At 42.3% G+C, this 18,894-nt stretch overlaps 1 protein-coding gene across 2 annotated transcripts; it reads right to left on the bottom strand.

The window, feature by feature from the left end:
- Positions 1 to 507: 507 nt before the first annotated feature.
- On the bottom strand, positions 508 to 15,953 carry CIAO2A (cytosolic iron-sulfur assembly component 2A). 2 transcript variants are annotated; one of them, XM_030878958.3, is made up of 5 exons: positions 15,651 to 15,952; positions 11,453 to 11,617; positions 6,519 to 6,568; positions 4,248 to 4,293; positions 508 to 3,515 (listed from the first exon to the last, which is right to left on the bottom strand). In XM_030878958.3, the coding sequence occupies exons 1-5, from the start codon at positions 15,772 to 15,774 to the stop codon at positions 3,418 to 3,420; spliced, it is 483 nt and encodes a 160-aa protein (XP_030734818.1). In that variant the 5' UTR covers positions 15,775 to 15,952; the 3' UTR covers positions 508 to 3,417. The 2 variants fall into 2 exon arrangements, with proteins under 2 accessions (XP_030734818.1, XP_030734819.1); XM_030878959.3 differs by lacking the exon at positions 6,519 to 6,568 and having other exon boundaries at positions 15,651 to 15,953.
- Positions 15,954 to 18,894: the final 2,941 nt, after the last annotated feature.

The following is an 18,894-nucleotide window of genomic DNA, read 5'->3' as shown; positions in this document are numbered from 1 at the left end:
AGCACCAGTGAGTAAGTGCTTGAGTTGGTAAGAGCATACACTAGGGATCTCTGACTTCAGTCGACTCCAGCCACCTGAAACTGGCAATGAGACTTTCATGTATCAGGGTTTCATTAGAAGATATAAAGACAGCCCTACTCTTTAAGCCCTAGATAAGGCTCCAGGGATGAGAAACGGTCAGTACTTGGGGGTCAATGTGTATTTGACCCTGGTCTGTGAGCCTCAGAGCCCACTCAGATGATGTTTGTCGTATCTTGTAGAGGCAGACAGCTGGTCAAAAAGCATTTGCGTGTGCACGTGTGCAGTGGGTGGGAGAATTCGGGACAGGGTGTTTACCAGGTACTATTAGCTCTTGCTCTGGATGGCAGACTTCCATGAAGCGGGAAACTTAGTGCTGGTCCTAAGGACCTTTCCAGTGGATTTGTAATTTAGAAAGAAGTGATTACCATGATGACTAAAAATCAGCAATATTTTATTACTTCTGGATCTATTTATGTATGCTGGATAACCAATTTTTAAAGATCTGGGAAGAAAGAGAGGAGCCAATGAGAGCTTTCAAAGCAAAAGATTAAGAATCGACAGTGACATTGCCACAAAGCTGGTGCTCTGATGCCACAATGTTAGTGGTTTTTCTCAAGAGAGGAAGATCACGGGGATGAAGCTCTGCTGGGGTATTCCCACAGTGCAGAGCCTCAGCAGAAGCCAAGAAGGTTTGGGGTTTTTTTTTAATTAATTTATTTTTAATTTATTTATTTTTGGCTGTGTTGGGTCTTCGTTGCTGCGCGCGGGCTTTCTCTAGTTGGGGCAAGCGGGGGCTTCTCTTCGTTGTGGTGCGTGGGCTTCTCATTGTGGTGGCTTCTCTTGTTGTGGAGCACGGACTCTGGGTGTGTGGGCTTCAGTAGTTGTGGCACGTCGGCTCAGCAGTTGTGGCACGCAGGCTCTAGAGTGCAGGCTCAGTAGTTGTGGCGTACGGGCTCAGTTGCTCCGCGGCATGTGGGATCTTCCCGGACCAGGGCTCGAACCCATGTCCCCTGCATTGGCAGGAGGATTCTTAACCACTGCGCCACCAGGGAAGTCCCCAAGATGGTTTTAATAGGACTTCTATAACCAGTATGTTGTGTAAGAATTGATTTTATTTTTGTCCCCCACTAATCCTTCGAAACTTTGTTGAGAAGGCATGATCCTCCTCTGCCCATGGGTGAAGACTTGGGCAGACACATGATTTCTGTCAGATTAAGTCGTCTTGTCACTTTTAACCATACAATCTCATTACACTGAATTATCTAGTCACATCTAATAGTTAGAACTACAAACTTGGCATCAACTCTTTCCTAACTTGAGCTTGCTTCAGGCTTGAAACCTCCAGCGGAGCCATGGGATGGGGTCCTCTGCTCTCTCCTCTTTCCCCCTCTTCAACTTCGCCACTGCGGGAGCTGAGGGAGGGAGGAGCACCAGAGATGGGACAGTTCTTACGTAGCTGCTTGGCTTCGTGCTCTCTCTGCCTGATGATTAGAGCTGGCTCTTTCTCTTAGGTTGGCACTTTCGTATGCTTACCAGGCGTTCCCTGACCCTGGCAGAAGCATCTCCATCCTGGCTGCTCACTTGCCGTCTTCTCTCCTCAGTCCCTGGGCACCAGGCAGTACACCTCCAGACGCTTTCTCTGAGGTCTCCTTGGCCCTGCTGATGGCTTGTTGAGCAATGTCAAATATGACCCCATAGCATGGTCCACGAGAAACACTTGTGCATCCCAGGGCTCTGTCATCAAGGTAGTTAGCCTTGCCTTTCTCTCACCCTCTAGATTTCCTGGGCAGGAGTCAGGCCCCAGCCTTCAAGCCCACTTCTGCTTGCTTTCTCAGGCCTGAGTCAGGCACCACTTTTCTGGGTCTCTCAACTGCAGAGGACACATTTCCAAACTCTCTGAGTTGTCCCCTTGAAATTCCCCTCAGCGGATAGTGGTAGAAGGTGTCATTTCCTCACCCTTCCACCAAGATGGGGGTTGGAACTCAGCATAGCAACAGCTTTAACCAAGGAAATCTCTTCATCAATCTTCCTACCAAGTCCTCTCTGTTCTCTCAAAACTCATATTCTTGAAGTGGATAAAGGGGTTCAAGAGCCATGGAACAAGTTCTCATGTTTTCCCCTTAGAATCCTCAATTAAATTTGAGGCAGAAGAGTTCTATGCTAATACCTGTGTATTAGTTACTTATTGCTGCATGGCAAATTACACCAAAACTTAGTGCTGTGAACAATAAACATTTATTATCACTCACAGCTTCTCTGCATCAGGAATTAGGGAGCGGCTTCTGGCTCAGGGTCTAGTGAGGTTCCAGGCAAGATGTCAGCCTGACTGAGGCTTCACAATGGCTTCCAACGTGGTTCCCTCACATGGTATGCAAGTTGGTGCTCGTTGGTGGTGGAAGGCCTCAATTCCTCTCCATGTGGAATTGTCCACAGGGCTGTCTGAGTGTTCTTAGGACATGGCAGCTGGATTCCTGCAGAACGAGCAACTCAAGTGATCACAAGGTGAAAGCAGTAACATCTCTTATGATCTAGCCTCAGAAATCACACACTGTCACCTCTGATTCTTTTTTAGTCATGGCAACCAGTTCTGGTTCAATATGGAAGGAAACTACAAGGGCACGAATATCAGGAATCAAGGATCATTGGTGGGAGGAGGGGCACCTCGGAAGCTTCCTAACATACCCTGTTACACTTCAAATGACCACTGTCCCCTAAAACAAACTGAACAAGGTACAAATAAAGAAGAACCCATTGACTTAGATTGTTTAATCAAAATTTCTTTGGGGACTTCTTGATCTTCAAAATTATATATGTCACCTGGCCCTCTTCACATTTGTTCCTTATCTATAAATGGGTCCAGGACTCTTCCTGAAGGAAGTCAGGGCCCAGGCCTGATATTAAGGGTTCTTTTTGGTTCTCCTATCTCTGATTCTACATAATAATCAGAAAATAAAGCTTTGGAAATATCTTTTAGTGCTAACATTTACACTAAAATTTACAATTAAATAAAAACATTCTAAGGTGTATACAAGAATCATCTCTGTTTTATTTATTTACAGAGTAATGATTTAAACTGAATACATTTGGGCACAGTAGATATTTGACATGAAAAGCAGTTGTATCAGAATGGGCATCAGAAAAATAGCAACTCATCTGACACATAATTACTAGAAAATATTTTTCTGTCGATCATTTAAGTGTTACAAATCCTGAGAATGTTAAACACTGAACAAACTAGGTACTACCTTATAATTAAATCTTGCTTGGAAATCATCCTTTAAAAAAATGCACTGAGGTACAAATCACCTACATATTAAACATGAGTCTTTTACATTTTACAAAGAGTTTAAACAAATATATCAAATGATTCCAGTTCAGTGGCTCTTAAAACAGCTATTAGTCAGGTTCAAGGACACACTGTTCCACGATTTCCCGTAAGTTGGGGTTCTCCATCGCAGCTGCCACTCGTTCTTTGTCATTTATCTGCTTGTTGACTACAAAACACACAGGCAAAAGTTAGCAGGACTATGTCAATACACAGCAGCAGACAGTAATTTTATTAGCTTGTTAAAACAGAATTTAACACCTTGAGAACTTACCGCAGGTTTTCGCTAGTTATTCATTAGTTTTGAAGGGGAGACTTAAAGAGAAAAAACTCCCCTGTAATCCCACTTTTGCTTTTCCTAAATCCCACCTCTGTTATTTTTAAGCGGCTGCCACTTTATTTCTCTCCGTAGGCTAGAGATCCTTTATACAAAAATGCTTCTCTACTCCCATTTTAATACATTAACCCAGGAAGGCAACACCTACCCCAAGATTCCCTAAAGCTTTACTTGCTGGACCTTTGATTTCAATTTCAAGTACACAGCTCTCTATCCTGCCACCAAAGAGAAGAATCAAGCTCTCTTTAGAGCTTATAATTCAAAGTTCCTACAGCTGGATATTCCTAAACCAGTCAATATCCACAGGGCTTAACTCTAGTTACACTTCAAATGACCACTGTCCCCTAAAACAAGCTGAACAAAGTACAAGTAAAGAAGAACCCATTAATTTAGATTGTTTAATCAAAATTTCTTTGATTAAGGAAAAACTTAGGAAAAGCTAAGAGCTGATTTTGTTCTTTTTTGCAAATGACCCAATAGATACTTGGCTGGCAGAATAACGTAATACCCAAGATAAAGTACTATATGAAGCTGTTTTCTAATAATGGTTCAAAATTTACTTACTATCTTCCTCCGTTGAGTGGGTTCCTTCAGAAATGTAGATTTCCAACTAGGAAAAAAATACATTAAAAGCAAAACATTTAGAGCATTCTAAGATGAGTGAGGTGGAATGTACAATGGACTCAAGAGTCTAGGGATGAAAGCCCAAATCCTGTTTCCATCATCAAAGACTTGGGACATATCTTCACATTCTTCTCTAAAATGAGGGCTGAAGTTAGTAGGATTTTTTATTTTGGTCATATGGGGAAGGCCCGCGGCGGGTATTCCCATTCATTATTTTTTAATGAATACAAACCTACAATTTTATGCAAGTGAGATCTCATACATGTTTTACTCAACAATATATATCCCCTGCACTCTACCTCTTCCTCCCAAATCAGTATCTAAACTTTCTCCCTGCCCCACCCCACAAGAAAGCCACATTAATAATCTAGTGTTGGGGCTTCCCTGGTGGCACAGTGGTTGAGAGTCCGCCTGCCGATGCAGGGGACGTGGGTTCGTGCCCTGGTCCGGGAAGATTCCACATGCCGCGGAGCAGCTGGGCCCGAGAGCCATGGCCGCTGAGCCTGCGCGTCCGGAGCCTGTGCTCCGCAACGGGAGAGGCCACAACAGTGAGAAGCCCGCATACCGCAAAAAAAAAAAAATAATAATAATAATCTAGGGTACTTTCTTCCATATTTTTCTCTATTCCCACATAATTTAAGATTTCACACACACACACATTACATACATACACACACACACACACACACACACCAAGGCTAGAAGTTTCTTTTTATTGTGTACTTTACAAAAATCGGATCACAATATACAGTTTTCAGTAACCTCCTTTTCTCATCTACTATTATCTTGATAAATTTATTCTCAAGTACAATACTGGTTAAGCTATCTCTCCTGGTCCTGCTGCACTCACTCCCTTAAACTAGCTAACCTCCAAGAACCAGAGCTTTTGAGACAAACCCACAAAATTATTGCAAATCTTGTGGTAAATAAATCATGCTATATGATAAAGATATGTCTATTTTTCAGGGAACATTGGAGCATGTGATCTAATTCGCATATACTTATTTACTACTGAGATAAATGTTTTTCATGAGGGGGAAAAAATCATAGCCTATTATGGCTCTAAGAGACCCTAGAGACCATTTAGTCCAGTCTTCTTTAAAAGACAAAACACCTTATACATTCCCCCAGTGGCATAACACTAACTCTTATTCTAAACAACAAAGGAAGTGGTATAAAATCACTCTATACTCATTTACTTTGGCTTAAAATTATGCACGACTTATTATTCTGAAAAACGGTAAATAAAGGGGAAGAGTCAAGCATTTACCTTGCTATTCCTATGCAAACTATACCTCAGGGTAACCAAACAGTTGGTTTGGTCCACAGAAGATTCTAAATTTGAGAGGTTTCTTGTGGCCCTTTTTAAGTGGTTCTTAATTGGTTTTAAATTTTTGGATGAATATTGTCACCCATCAGGGAAATGCAAATCAAAACCACAGTTAGATATCACTTCACACATTCTAGTGATGGCTATAATGAAAAAAAGAGATAATCATGATAAGTATTGGCAAGGATGTGCCGAAATCAGAACCCTCACAGGCTGCTGGTGGGAATGTAAAAGGGTGAAGTGGCTATGGAAAACAGTCTGGAAGTTCCTCAAAAGGTTAAACGTCGAGTTACCATAGAATCCAGGAAGAAAAGAAATGGAAAACATATGCCCTCGGTGGAAAAGAAATGAAAACACATGTCCACACAAACACTTGCACACAAAGGTTCATAGCAACATTATTCATAAAAGACAAAAAGTGGAAACAACTCAAATGTCTACCAAATTATAAAACAAATAAATACAATGTGATATCTACACAAAAGAACAGTACAAGGCAAAGAATGAAATACTGATACATGTTATGACATGAATGAATTCTGAAAATATTATTCTAAGTGAAAGATGCCAGTCTTAAAAGACCACAAATTATATGATTCCATTTAAATGAAACACCCAGAATAGGCAAATCTATAGAGACAAAAGTGGTTGCCTAGGGATGGGAGAGGGTTTAGGAGAAATGGGGAATGACTGCTAATTGGTATGGGTTTTTTTACTGGGATGATGAAAATGTTCCAAAATTGATAGTAGCGATGGCTGCATAATTTTGTGAATATACCAAAAAACATTAAATTCTATACTTTAAATAGGTGGTTGTATGATATGTGAATCAAATCTCAACAAAGCTATTATAAAACAACAACAAAAAACACATTCCTTACCTTATGTTTAAACGGTAAACACCGCTGAAGTTTAACTCTTAAGCACAGCCCTGCAGAGGAAAAAAAAAGCCCCAATTATCTCTTCTTATTGGTTCTTGAAAAAGCATACAGCTGTGTCTAGGTGTCTCTATACAAAACAGTAGCTGAAAAGAGCTTAGGCTCAATCCAATGTACGCCTCCGTTGAGTCTGGCACCTTTACCTAGCAACTTTAATATTGATACATCTTACGAATTCCTCATGATAATCCAGTGAGCTAGGTATTGTCAATCCCATTCTACAAATTATGAAACCAAGGTCACAGTGTAACTTCCCCAAGATCAAAGAGCTAGTAAAATGACAAGAGTTGGGACTGGAACCCGAAACCACCGCAAAACACAGGTCATTTCTGCTGTATCAATTTGCCTTCCATCAAAGGCCAATTCACTCATTAAACTTTATTGAATGCCTGCAACAGGTCAGGCCACACAAAAACTTAAAACCGGAGCGTCCCTGGTGGCGCAATGGATGTGAATCCACCTGCCGATGTAGGGGACACGGGTTTGTGTCCTAGTCCAGGAAGTTCCCACATGTCGCGTAGCGGCTGAGCCCGTGAGCCATGGCCGCTGAGCCTGCGCATCAGGAGCCTGCGCTCCGCAATGGGAGAGGCCACAACAGTGCGAGGCCCGCGTACTGCAAAAATACAAAAAAATAAAAAAACTTAAAACCAAGTAAGAGCCACTTAAAAAGCACCACAAGCGGTCTTCCCTGGTGGCGCAGTGGTTGAGAATCTGCCTGCCGATGCAAGGGACACGAGTTCGAGCCCTGGTCTAGGAAGATCCCACATGCCGCGGAGCAACTGGGGCCGTGAGCCACAGCTACTGAGCCTGCGCGTCTGGAGCCTGTGCTCCGCAACAAGAGAGGCCGCAACAGTGAGAGGCTCGCGCACCGCGATGAAGAGTGGCCCCCGCTCGCCGCAACTAGAGAAAGCCCTCGCACAGAAACGAAGACCCAACACAGCCTAAATAAATAAATTTATTAAAAAAAAAAAAGGACCACAAGCAATCTCTCAGATTTGGACTCCTCTGTGCCTGCAGGGTACAAATAGAGTTGTTTCCCTAAAACAAGCTCCTCTGAAGTTCAGTTTATCACCCCAATACCAAGTCACAGTTCAATATTTTTTTTTCCAGTTGAGACTTCCAAGAGAAATTAAAAGTCAGCTTGGAACAGAGCCTCAGTGCCAATGTTTCACTTCTCCCCCACCATAAAATATAGCATACAATTTTAACTAAGTCTACACCTCTAGACAGAGAAGATAAACCAAGCTGCTCTTATTATGAGGAAAAAGTGTCTCTAGTTCCCTGGCTTTGCAGGTTTTTATTTAGAGCAATTTATTTCCTCTCCCAACTAATATCAATACATAAGGGCTTGTTACGTTATAAGGAACATTTTCTTAGTATTTTGGTTTGATTAAAAATAACAATAACAAAACCCCAAACATAACACAGCAAAACATAATTGTTAGACTACCTCTCTTTTGGGGAGGTATGAAATTAATTTGCTTGTGGTTTTCTAAAGTACCACTAGGTTTTCTAACAGAATCATCTGAAAAATTCCAGAGAAGGAAAAAGAATTAAATGAGCTACAATGAGATTGGGCCTACCTTAGAGTCTACAACACAGTAATTCCATAGTAAGTATTAGGGAATTCTAAAGAAAATATATAATTTCCTTAAGAAGGGTCCCCCTTAAAAAAAAAAAAAAAGAAGGGTCTCCCTTTAGAGTATCTATCTGCCTTAAAGCTTATCTGGAGGGTTTTCCTTCCTCTGCTCCCCCATTGTCTCCTTAATTTGTTTCTTGAGCATCCTCATGTGTTCTAGTCACTGTTGGTAGGTATTTTACCCATAAATAATAACTGTTTTACAATTCACAAAGCATTTTCTTGAATATCAGTATCCTCAAGATAGGCAGTATAGCATAACTGAGACAGGTAATTTGGGTTCAAAAGTGGCTCCACTACACACTAGCTGTGTGACGCCAGGCAAGTTACTTAACCTCTCTGAACTTCAGTTTCCTTATCTGTTATACAAGTATTATAATAGTACCACTATATATAAGGTTGTTACGCACGAGGAGTAAATATAGTCATGCTTAAAACAGTAGTTGATGCATAATAAGTATCCAGTAAATGTTAGCTATTACTATTTTATCATTTTCATTTTACAGCCAGGAACCAAGATAAGCGATTTGTTCCACATCACATAGCTAATATGTGGCAGAGCTGGAAGCTAAATCTAGACTCCAAATCCTATGCCCTTCGTATCCTGCCTTCAGCCATTCTTGTTTAAGTCAACAGAAAAGATTATCAAGTGGTTTTTCTGCTCTACCCACTCACCCGCTTTGAGTCTTCCTTGTCTTTGGAATGATATACCAGGGTAACTGAGTAGGTGACAACCTAAGCAGTCAGGGTGGAACTCTGACTCAGATGCCTTTCTCTGCTTAGTACTACCTGCTCATAGGAAATGCCTCCTAATGCATCAGCCAGAAAGAGGACTCCCTTCATCGAGTTTTCCAGTCATGTTGCTTGAACACGATTACTATGATACACTACCATACAACCTTCTCAAAAGCCAATGGTCTTAAATGAAACCCATATCAAAAGGGCCAAAAAAGTGACAAAACTCTGTCAAAAGGTGTAGAGATCTGAAATTCAACCATAATCTAATCTTGACACCTTTACAGTTATTTTTATTTCATGTGCTCTCTCAATCTTTGTCCACGTAAACACAGTTTTTTAAAATAACTGCAATCATAACACAAATTCAATTTATCATTCAAGCTTTTTCATCCACTCTCACACAGATACTTTGATTCCTTGATTATATTCATCATTTTCAATAGAAATAAGAAATGCCATTATTTTTATATCATTTCAGTATTAATCGATACTATAGTTTCTTCCAGGATTTATTATCATAAATTTACTATATATGTTTTGAACATGCTACTATTTTCTCCTAGGGAATTATTTCCTTAATTCCTCGGTCAAAGAGTATGAACTTTTTTTTTGGCTATACCACGCGGCTTGCGGGATCTTAGTTCCCTGACCAGGGATTGAACCCGTGCCCTTGGCAGTGAAAGTGCAGAGTCCTAATCACTGGACCACCAGGGAATTCCCTGTGACTTGCTAATATTTACCCAGAGACTTAAAAATATTTCTATCATATGACCCAATAATTCCACTTACAGAAATTTATCCTGAAGTAATAACTAGAGATAAATAAAAATATTTATGTGTAAAGCTGTTCATCATAGTATTATTTATAATTGTAGGAGGCTAGAAGTAGTCTAAGTGGTTACAAAAATGATGACCATATAATTATATGACCATATAGTTGACCATATAATTAAACAATAATATTTAAGGAGAACTAAAAAACATTTCTCATCTACTTCATGCTTTCTATTACTTAACCCTTACAACTCAGTAGTTACCCTTACTATCAGTATTTTACAGATAAGGAAATAGGCTTGGAAAGGTTAAGTAACTTGCCCAAGACCAAAGAGTGACAGAGCTGACAGAGCTGGAATTTTAGCCTAGAGCACACATTCTAATGACAACTTTAAAAAATTTTCTTCTTTATACTTTTGTGGAATTTCAAAATTATTGCCAACAAATATGTTACTTTTATAATTTAAGAAACACAATATAAATATTACTTTTTGAAATCTGTTTTCGATATCTGTTGATTCAGAAACTGTCCAATGATGAAAAATATGTATTCAAGAATGCTTTTTCTAGTATTGGAATTTTATAACCACAATAGTATCTATGGATTCACAGACCATCTAGTCCCTCAAGATGTGCCCCATATGCTGGAAACCACTACTTGAGGGATCCCAGGTCCAACAAGTGAGAAAAGAAAGACAACTCACAACAATAGTAGAAACAATAATAAAATATTTACCTTTCCAATCCTTTTTATAAATTTGTCTATTTTTAAATAGGTAATATAGTCTCAATGTTCAAAAGCTTAAAAATATAAAAAGTTATAAAGTCTCCCTGCCACCCTATCCTCCATCTGACCAGTTCCCACCATCACTAATGCCCACACCCATCTTAGCTATTCATTTCTTATGTTTTCTTTATGGATATGCAATCAAATATAAATGTATATTTTTGCTCTTCTTTACACAAATGTAGCAATATTATACTTGCTTTTATTTCCAAACAGTATGTCATAGAGATCTTTCCATATTAGTATATGGAGAGCTTCTTCATTCTTTTTTATAGCTGCATAGTATTCCATTGTTAATAAACACCATCACTGATTATTTAATTGGTTCCCTACTGATCAAGATCTGGTTTGAAAGAAACTTTCTTTACCTTCTTTTTAACAAAGTATACATTCAAAGATATCTATTGTATATCTCACAGCTAACTAATCCAAAATATTGGGAATGCAACCTCTCAAAAAGAAAACTACCTGAAAAAATACCCTCCCACCAGGACTTCTGCCCATGCTACATAGAAGCCAAGAGAGCAGCTAAAAGGAGGAGATGGTAAGGACAGCAGTGCTAGTCTGACAATACCCATTCCGATCTCCAGAACTGAGGAGAGGAGCTGGCCCACACTCAGGCTCCATTAACTGTAGAGAAGCAGCATGGTATAGCTAAAGGAAAAACACACTTAAAGTCAGGAGACCTGGAATTGAGCCTCAGCTTCATCATTTCCTGCCTACACGATGCTGAGCAAGTCCCTTAAACTCTCTGAGCCTCAGGTTCCTCATCTGTAAAATGAAGATAATATTGACCCTCTCATACGCTAATTGTTGAGAACTACAGAAAATATTCTGTAAACCATAAAGTATGATACATGATGCTAATTGTTACTGCGGGTCAGTATCAGCTAGAATAATTCAGAATTAATATATAAATATCTTTATCTAAAACCTTACCAATAAGAGTCGCCAAAGAGCAATGAGGTACTGTTGGCGTGAACCTGATAATAACCAAATAGTCTTCTTCATTTATCTCCTGAACCTCCACACAACTTTCCGTTACCACTTCCAGTTCTTCTAAAGTATTGGGCTTCTCTGGGTCCCGGATAGTTCGAATCAAATCTAAAGAAACATCAGAGAAAAGGTTTTATGTTAAAACATGAATATTCTAAATACAAACAATTTTGCCAGTCCTAATCCAAACACTTACTTCTTTTTGTTTGAGCAAATACTACAGCCACTCCCCAGGTTTCTGACAGAAATTTCCACTACTAGTGTCCTTTTGAGAAAACCATTTTCTTGGATTATTACTACCTCATGTCCAGTTTCTTGGATCCAACCTTGCAGAGAGAATACATGAATGGGGAAAGTGTCATAGAAGTTCAAGGGAAAAAATAACTTAGTTTGGGAGAATGCAGTATCGGGATTTATGGAAATGGAATCTGAATCAAGTCTTTAAAAATGGGTAACATTTTGGGGAATTCCCTGGCGGTCCAGTGGTTAGGACTCCACGCTTCCACTGCAGGGGCCCAGGTTTGATCCTTGATCAGGGAACTAAGATCCTGCAGGCCACACTGCGCAGCCAAAAAAAAAACCCACAAAAAACAAAAACAAAAAAATGTGTAACATTTCAATATTTGCCATTTAAGGTGAAGGAACGTAAAGAACAAGTTTAGTTTGCACAGAACTCAGCATAAGGGAAGAAGTTATTAAGAGTTTAGGCCAGCCCATTAAGGCTCTTTTAGAGTCAGCAACAGGCAATAGGATGTCCTCAAGAGGTTCTGAACAAGGGAGTGACATGGACAGCATTACACTGTCAGCTGGTAGACTCAGAACTAAAGAGCAGAGCCCGGGATACCAGCTGAAAAAGCTGGGCCTAAAACAGGGACATGACCATAGCAATAGAGAGGAGGGGAAAGACGAAGAAGTAATTTCAGAGGCAGAATCAACAGAATCTGACAACTATTTGGATGTAGAAGACAAGGAAAGGGAGAAAAGGAAGATGACTAAGATTGTAAATCTAAGTGCCTGTGAGAACAAAGATAGAATTAAAAAAAAAAGAAGAGAGAACAAAGGAAGAAATTTGGGTGGGGGCTGAGATAAACAGGTTAAATCTTATATATAATCATTCTGAGGTGCTTAAGGGGCAAACCAATGGAACATTCCAGCAAACACTGAATTATGGCATAAGGTTTAAGAGAACCAAGGCTGGAGTGGCTGTTGAACTCATGGGATTCACAAAGAACAATGAGTAGAACCATAGTTTTCAACCTTGGCTGAACAATGGAATCACTAGGAATGTTTCAAAACAAAAACAAAAACTGGTGTCTGAGTCCTACCAGGGATTCTGATTTAACTGATTCACAGTATGACCTGGGCATTGAGACTTAAAAAAATTCTTCAGGCTGTTCTTATGTGCAGTCCAGTTGGAGAATCACAAATGTAAAGGGAAAGAGAACCAAGTATGGATCTGTAGGAAGCACCAAATTTGGGGATCAATAGGAGGAAGAAAAGCAAAACGCAGCATAAAAGGAAAGAGGGGATGGTTAACAACATCAAATGCTGCAGAAAAGGGCCTTCCCTGGTGGCACAGTGGTTAAGAATCCACCTGCCGATGCAGGGGACACAGGTTCGATCCCTAGTCTGGGAAGATGCCACATGCTGTGGAGCAACTAAGCCCGTGCACCACAACTACTGAGCCTGCGCTCTAGAGCCCGCGAGCCGCAACTACTCAGCCCATGTGCCACAACTACTGAAGCTCGTGCACCTAGAGCCTATGCTCTGCAACAAGAGAAGCCACCGCAATGAGAAGCCCGCGCACCACAACGAAGAGTTGCCCCCGCTCGCCACAACTAGAGAATGCCCACGTGCAGCAACGAAGACCCAACACAGCCAAAAATAAATTTTAAAAAAAATGCTGCAGAAAAATGCAGGTTAACGAAAGCTAAAGCCGGTCTCAGAAGGTCACCTGTAAGAAAGCACTTTCGGTAGAGAGGTAAAGGCAGAGGCCAGCTTGCAAAAGGGGAAGTGAGAAGGAACTCCAAATGTAATCCTAGGGCTTTGACAGGGAAGGAGGGAAGAGCAAAAAAAGGACAGTGCGTTTAGAAAAAGCTAGAACAATGACAAGGATAAGGGAAACTTGAGTATGTTTTATAGCCCAAGGGGAAGGATCAAACAGAGGAAGGAAAAAAAAATAGAGGAAGAGCCACTGAAATTTCAAGGAGGGGAGTGGAGGAGGCTGGTAAACTAAGCAGAAAGGAATGAGACCAAAGATGTGGGAGGCTGGGTTCGAGGTGGAGAGGAAAAGATTTCCTTCTTACCCTGAGGTTGTAGAAAAAGATGGAAAAGGAGAATGAGAAGAGAAATAGTGAGGTAGAAAAAAGCAGAGGGAGTTCACATGCGACAGGCTTGATGTTCTCAAGCCTGAGGTTTTGTTCTATTAGTCACAGCACCCCTGTAATCAGAAATCCAGCTGGGAAAAACAAATCAATCAAACTCTATCTTCTCCCCAGCAACTCCTGAGCTTATCACTTGATTAGAAACAGAATTTGAAAAGGGAAGCAGGAAAAAGAGGCTTCACAAGGCTGTGAAACACGGGGCTCAGGGAAACAGGTTTTTTTGAAAAGGAATTTTTTCCCTTTCCTCCTAGGCCTTTTCCCTGTAAGACTCATATATACAAGCTGCATTATATTGTTCATATGTTAAATAACTCTGAAAGTAAACCTCACGCGTTATTTAACTTCTCTCCTTTTCTAGTGATTTGCATTTATTTTTTTAGAAAGAAAGCAATGTTGCTCTCCTCACATTGCTCCCTTGACTTAAATTCTTCTACTGGCTCTGCACTGATATTAAATTCTTCATTTATATTTAAACCTTCAGGATCCAGTTCCAACCTGCTATGTAAAACAATTTTTGACCACACCTCCCTCCACCTTTAACCACAAACCCTACCTGTACAATGAAGATGGTTCCAGGGGTTGAATAGAGAATATAAGTGTGTGTGCGTATATATATATTATATATTATACATATATAACTCACTGTGTATTTTTTTTTGCACTCCAGTCTTGGGTGTGTTAAAGAACTATAAGTTCAAGGCCGGGCTCTTGGGGACCTCTGCTTTACTGCTTTGTGGAGATCATTCCACTCACACTTGTCACCTGACTGGGTTTAAGTCCTGCCCCTAGCAAGAGGTAAACCAGATTAACTCCGAAGGTCTTTAACATCCCTGGCTTCTTTCTACGGGTCTATAATCCTTACCTGCATTATCTGTATTCTTGTGGTTATACTTTTACCCTAAGTCAGCAGGAATCTTTGAACGCTCGTTAGATCCAGTCGTTTTAGTTTTCAAAAACAATACTAATAAGTCCAAAAAAGGCAAGTCATAAAGCAATTATGAAGTGATGAAAAGCGCACTAAGTTTGGAATCAGAAGACAAGAGCTTTGGTTTTTGCTGTTTCTTTACTGGCAGAGTGGCCTCCAGGTAGTTGTTTAACCACTCTACACCTTTATTTCCTCATCTGTACGATGAAGATGGTTCCAGGGGTTGAATAGAGAATATGTGTGTGTGCATATATACAATATACGTTATACATATATGTAACTCAATGTGTGTGTATTCCTTTTTGCACACCAGGCTTGGGTGCGTTAAAGAACGATAAATTCAAGGCCGGGCTCTTGGGGACCTCTGCCTACGGCCTCTGCAGCAGAAGAGGGTGGCTGTGACCTTGGGCCAGTCCCCAACTCGGCAGTCAGTCAGCAGTACCCTCGGCGGCGGAAGGAGAAGTGTGTGTCCAGGGGCTAGGAAGGAAGGAGGTTCAAGTAGGGCAATCAGGCCAGCTTTGCTTCCTAACCAAACACCCTAGACGCTTGCTCTGCCCATAAGTCTTGAGATAGCCACTAGAACGTGGGGGAAGACAAGGGAAATGAAGCGTTTGAGACCTCCAGGCTCGGCCTGCCCCGGGTTTAGCAAGAGCCTGGGTCCTAGAAAGACCCACATGCCCGTGTGACTTAGGACTCCGGAGAAAAAGCTTCCTACGTTCCCGGACGAGATCTGGCAAAAACTCGAGTCTCCACTCTTAACCCTCAGGTGAGGCCCTCGTTACCTCCGCCTCCACGTATACCACCAAATGCTGCCCTGGGTAAAATTAATTACCATAAACTTCTAGCGCTTTCTCTTCCATGATCCGGGGCTGCCGGGCAGCTCCCCGCTCAAAGAGGCCCGACAGCCACAGGACTCTGCTCAGCGTCCAGGAGAGCAGTCCGGACACTCGCTCCATCCTTACGCTCCGCCATCCCTGGCGACTGTCCCACCCGAGCCACCGTCTCTCAGCAGCGAGCCTCGCGACTTATCAACTTCCTGGTCTTCAAACGGGCCAAGAGAAGCCTAAAGGTCCGGGGCAGAGAATAGGCGGGACCGGACGGAGTATCGCGAAGGACCTAGGTAAGGGAGCCACGAGAACTACAAGCCCCAGCATGCTTTGCTCGGTTTCGGCGGAACAAGGGAAAAACAATTCCTAGAGGCCCATGAGGCGCGTTGCGTGCTGGGTCGTATGGGCGTTTTCTTTGGGAGACGGTGAGCTGCAATATGGGATCTGTAGTCTCCAACGGTGGGCGGGGGCAGGTAACGGTCTGTTAACCGCCGTTAATTGCCTCACTCAGCGTCTGGATAAGCTAAAGATGAAACCCTGAAGAGGTAGGGGAAAGGAGATCTTGATTTCTAGTGCTGGAAGAGCGTCTGCACGGTGACGCCCTACTATTATTTCTCCGAGGGGGCCGCTTCCTGTCAAAGTTTTCTTACGTCCTAGTCAGGCCGGAAGTGAGTTTCCGTCGCGGTTAAACGGGATGTCTTTGGAGCCTAGTAAGGATGGTTAGGCGTGGCGGGAGGAGGGGTTCCTTTTTGTTTTCTCGTCTCGTAGAGACTCAGGCTAGCACAGCTCCCCACTACGAGCTGAGTATTTCTGCCAATCGCCTTCAAGATAACTTAGAACGAGAGCGCTTTCCGACTGTCCAGTGTGTCCAATAGTGACATTGGAGATCGCCATCCTAAAAAGAACGTCTTAAGCCCTCCGGTTTGGTGGCAGGGATGGATGCCAGTAACAAGGTTGATGATGCTAATTTTACTTTTATCCATCCATCCCTACAGTCAAATCTCAAACCTTTATTCGATACTTAATTTGCCAGACTTGGTCTATAGACGCCAAGGATACGAAGATAGGACACGGCCCTTACCCTCAAGCAGCTCACAGACCTGTGAGGGAGCCAACCCCTGATGTTGAGGAATTTGCAGTTTCGAACAAATGAAACCTTTTGTCAAAGGTGATGACAAGTTTCGTACCATCTCTATTTTATATTTTATAAATTTATTAATTTTATTTGTTTTTGGCTGCATTGGGTCTTCGTTGCTGCGCAGGCTTTCTCTAGTTGCGGTGAGCGGGGCTACTCTTTGTTGCAGTACACAGGCTTCTCATCGTGGTGGCTTCTCTTCCTGCGGAGCACGGGCTCTAGGCACGCGGGCTTCAGTAGTTGTAGCATGCGGGCTGAGTAGTTGTGGCTCGCGGGCTCTAGAGCACAGGCTCAGTAGTTGTGGCGCACACGCTTATTTGCTCTGCGGCATGTGGGATCTTCCCGGACCAGGGCTCGAACCTGTGTCCCCTGCATTGGCAGGCGGATTCGTAACCACTGCGCCACCAGGGAAGCCCTCATACCATGTCTATTGAGAGGAAAGTAAGGATTATCTTGCTGAATTATCCCATGATAACATATCCCATTTATCTTTTTTTAATAGATATTTATTGGAGTATAATTGCTTCACAATACCGTGTTAGTTTCTGTTGCACAACAAAGCGAATCAGCCATATGCATACACATGTCCCCATATCCCCTCCTCTTGAGCCTCCCTCCCATCCTCCCTATCCCACCCCTCTAGGTCATCGCAAAGCACAGAGCCGATCTCCCGGTGCTATGCTGCTGCTTCCCAGCAACCAACTGTTTAACATTCGGTAGTGTATATGTCAATGCTACTCTCACTTTGCCCCAGCTTCGCCCTCCCACCCCATGTCATCAAGTCCATTCTCGATGTCTACCTCTTTATCCCTGCCCTGCAACTAGGTTCATCAGTACCATTTTCTTTTTTTTTTTTTAGATTCCATATATATGTGTTAGCATACGGTATTTGTTTTTCTCTTTCTGACTTACTTCACTCTGAATGACAGTCTCTAGGTCCATCCACCTCACTACAAATAACTCAGTTTCGTTCCTTTTTATGGCTGAGTAATATTCCTCCCATTTATCTTTAAACTCTTGTCTAGCTGATTAGATTTTAGGCCCACCAGACAACCAGTGAATAATTTAGGTCCCAGGAAAATTTCGTTCAGAGTTTAATGATTCCCCTGCCATCTGTTCCACTCCACTTACTCCACAGCAATTGAGAGGATAATTCTAACTTCCTTGTAATCAAATTTAGGACACTGAAGTCTCACCTCCTCTTTGAGGCCTCCCGACTTCTCCAAACAGAATTGATGATCTCTTTTACTATGCTCCCACAGCACATTATAGCACTGTTCACTTACATGCCCATCTCCCTCAAGCGCCTAGGGGGCCAGAAGCGTCTTTATTTCTATATCTCAAATGCATAGCAGGGTGCCAGGCACACAGTAGATGCTCAATATATATTTCTTGAATGAATTAACTAAATGTTGTTGAAAGAATGAATAGCAAAGCTTTACTGTATCTGTTCAGAGACCTCAATCAAAAATATTTATTGAGGACTTCCCTGGTGGCACAGTGGTTAAGAATCCGCCTGCCAATGCAGGGGACATGGGTTTGAGCCCTGGCCCATGAAGATCCCACATGCTGCGGAGGAACTAAGCCTGTGCACCACAACTACTGAGCCTGCGCTCTAGAGCCCACGAGCCACAACTACTGAGACCGCGTGCCACAACTACTGAAGCCCATGCACCTAGATCCCGTGCTCCTCAAGAGAAGCCACCTCAATGAGAAGCCCACGCACCACAACAAAGGGTAGCACCCCGTTCGCGGCAACTAGAGAAAGCCTGCGCAGAGCGACGAAGACCCAATGAAAGCAACAATTAAAAATATAAATAATTTTAAAAAATATTTATTGAAGCTCTATGTAGCCACTGTGCTTGGCATGGGTTGGTGGCACGAAGAGGTTTTCAGACTCGCTTCTTCATCTCCTTAAGAAGCCCGGTAGATAGAGCTATCTAGAGCACAAAGAGCCCTTAAGCACGTCCCCGAGCGCCTCCTTTTCTGTACCTTTGCCCCGTAGGTTAAGAGCTCAGCCCTGAGACCAAGGGTTTGGATTGGCTGGGCAGGAGCCCCGGGTCGTCCCGCCCCGCCCCCAGCGCGTAGGCCCCGCCCCGCGCGCCCCGCGGGAC

This window comes from Globicephala melas, chromosome 2, assembly GCF_963455315.2.
Source record: "Globicephala melas chromosome 2, mGloMel1.2, whole genome shotgun sequence".
Classification (NCBI taxonomy): domain Eukaryota; kingdom Metazoa; phylum Chordata; class Mammalia; order Artiodactyla; family Delphinidae; genus Globicephala; species Globicephala melas.
The sequence above is the reverse complement of the archived record's forward strand: the minus strand, read 5'-3'. Positions and strand labels throughout refer to the sequence as shown.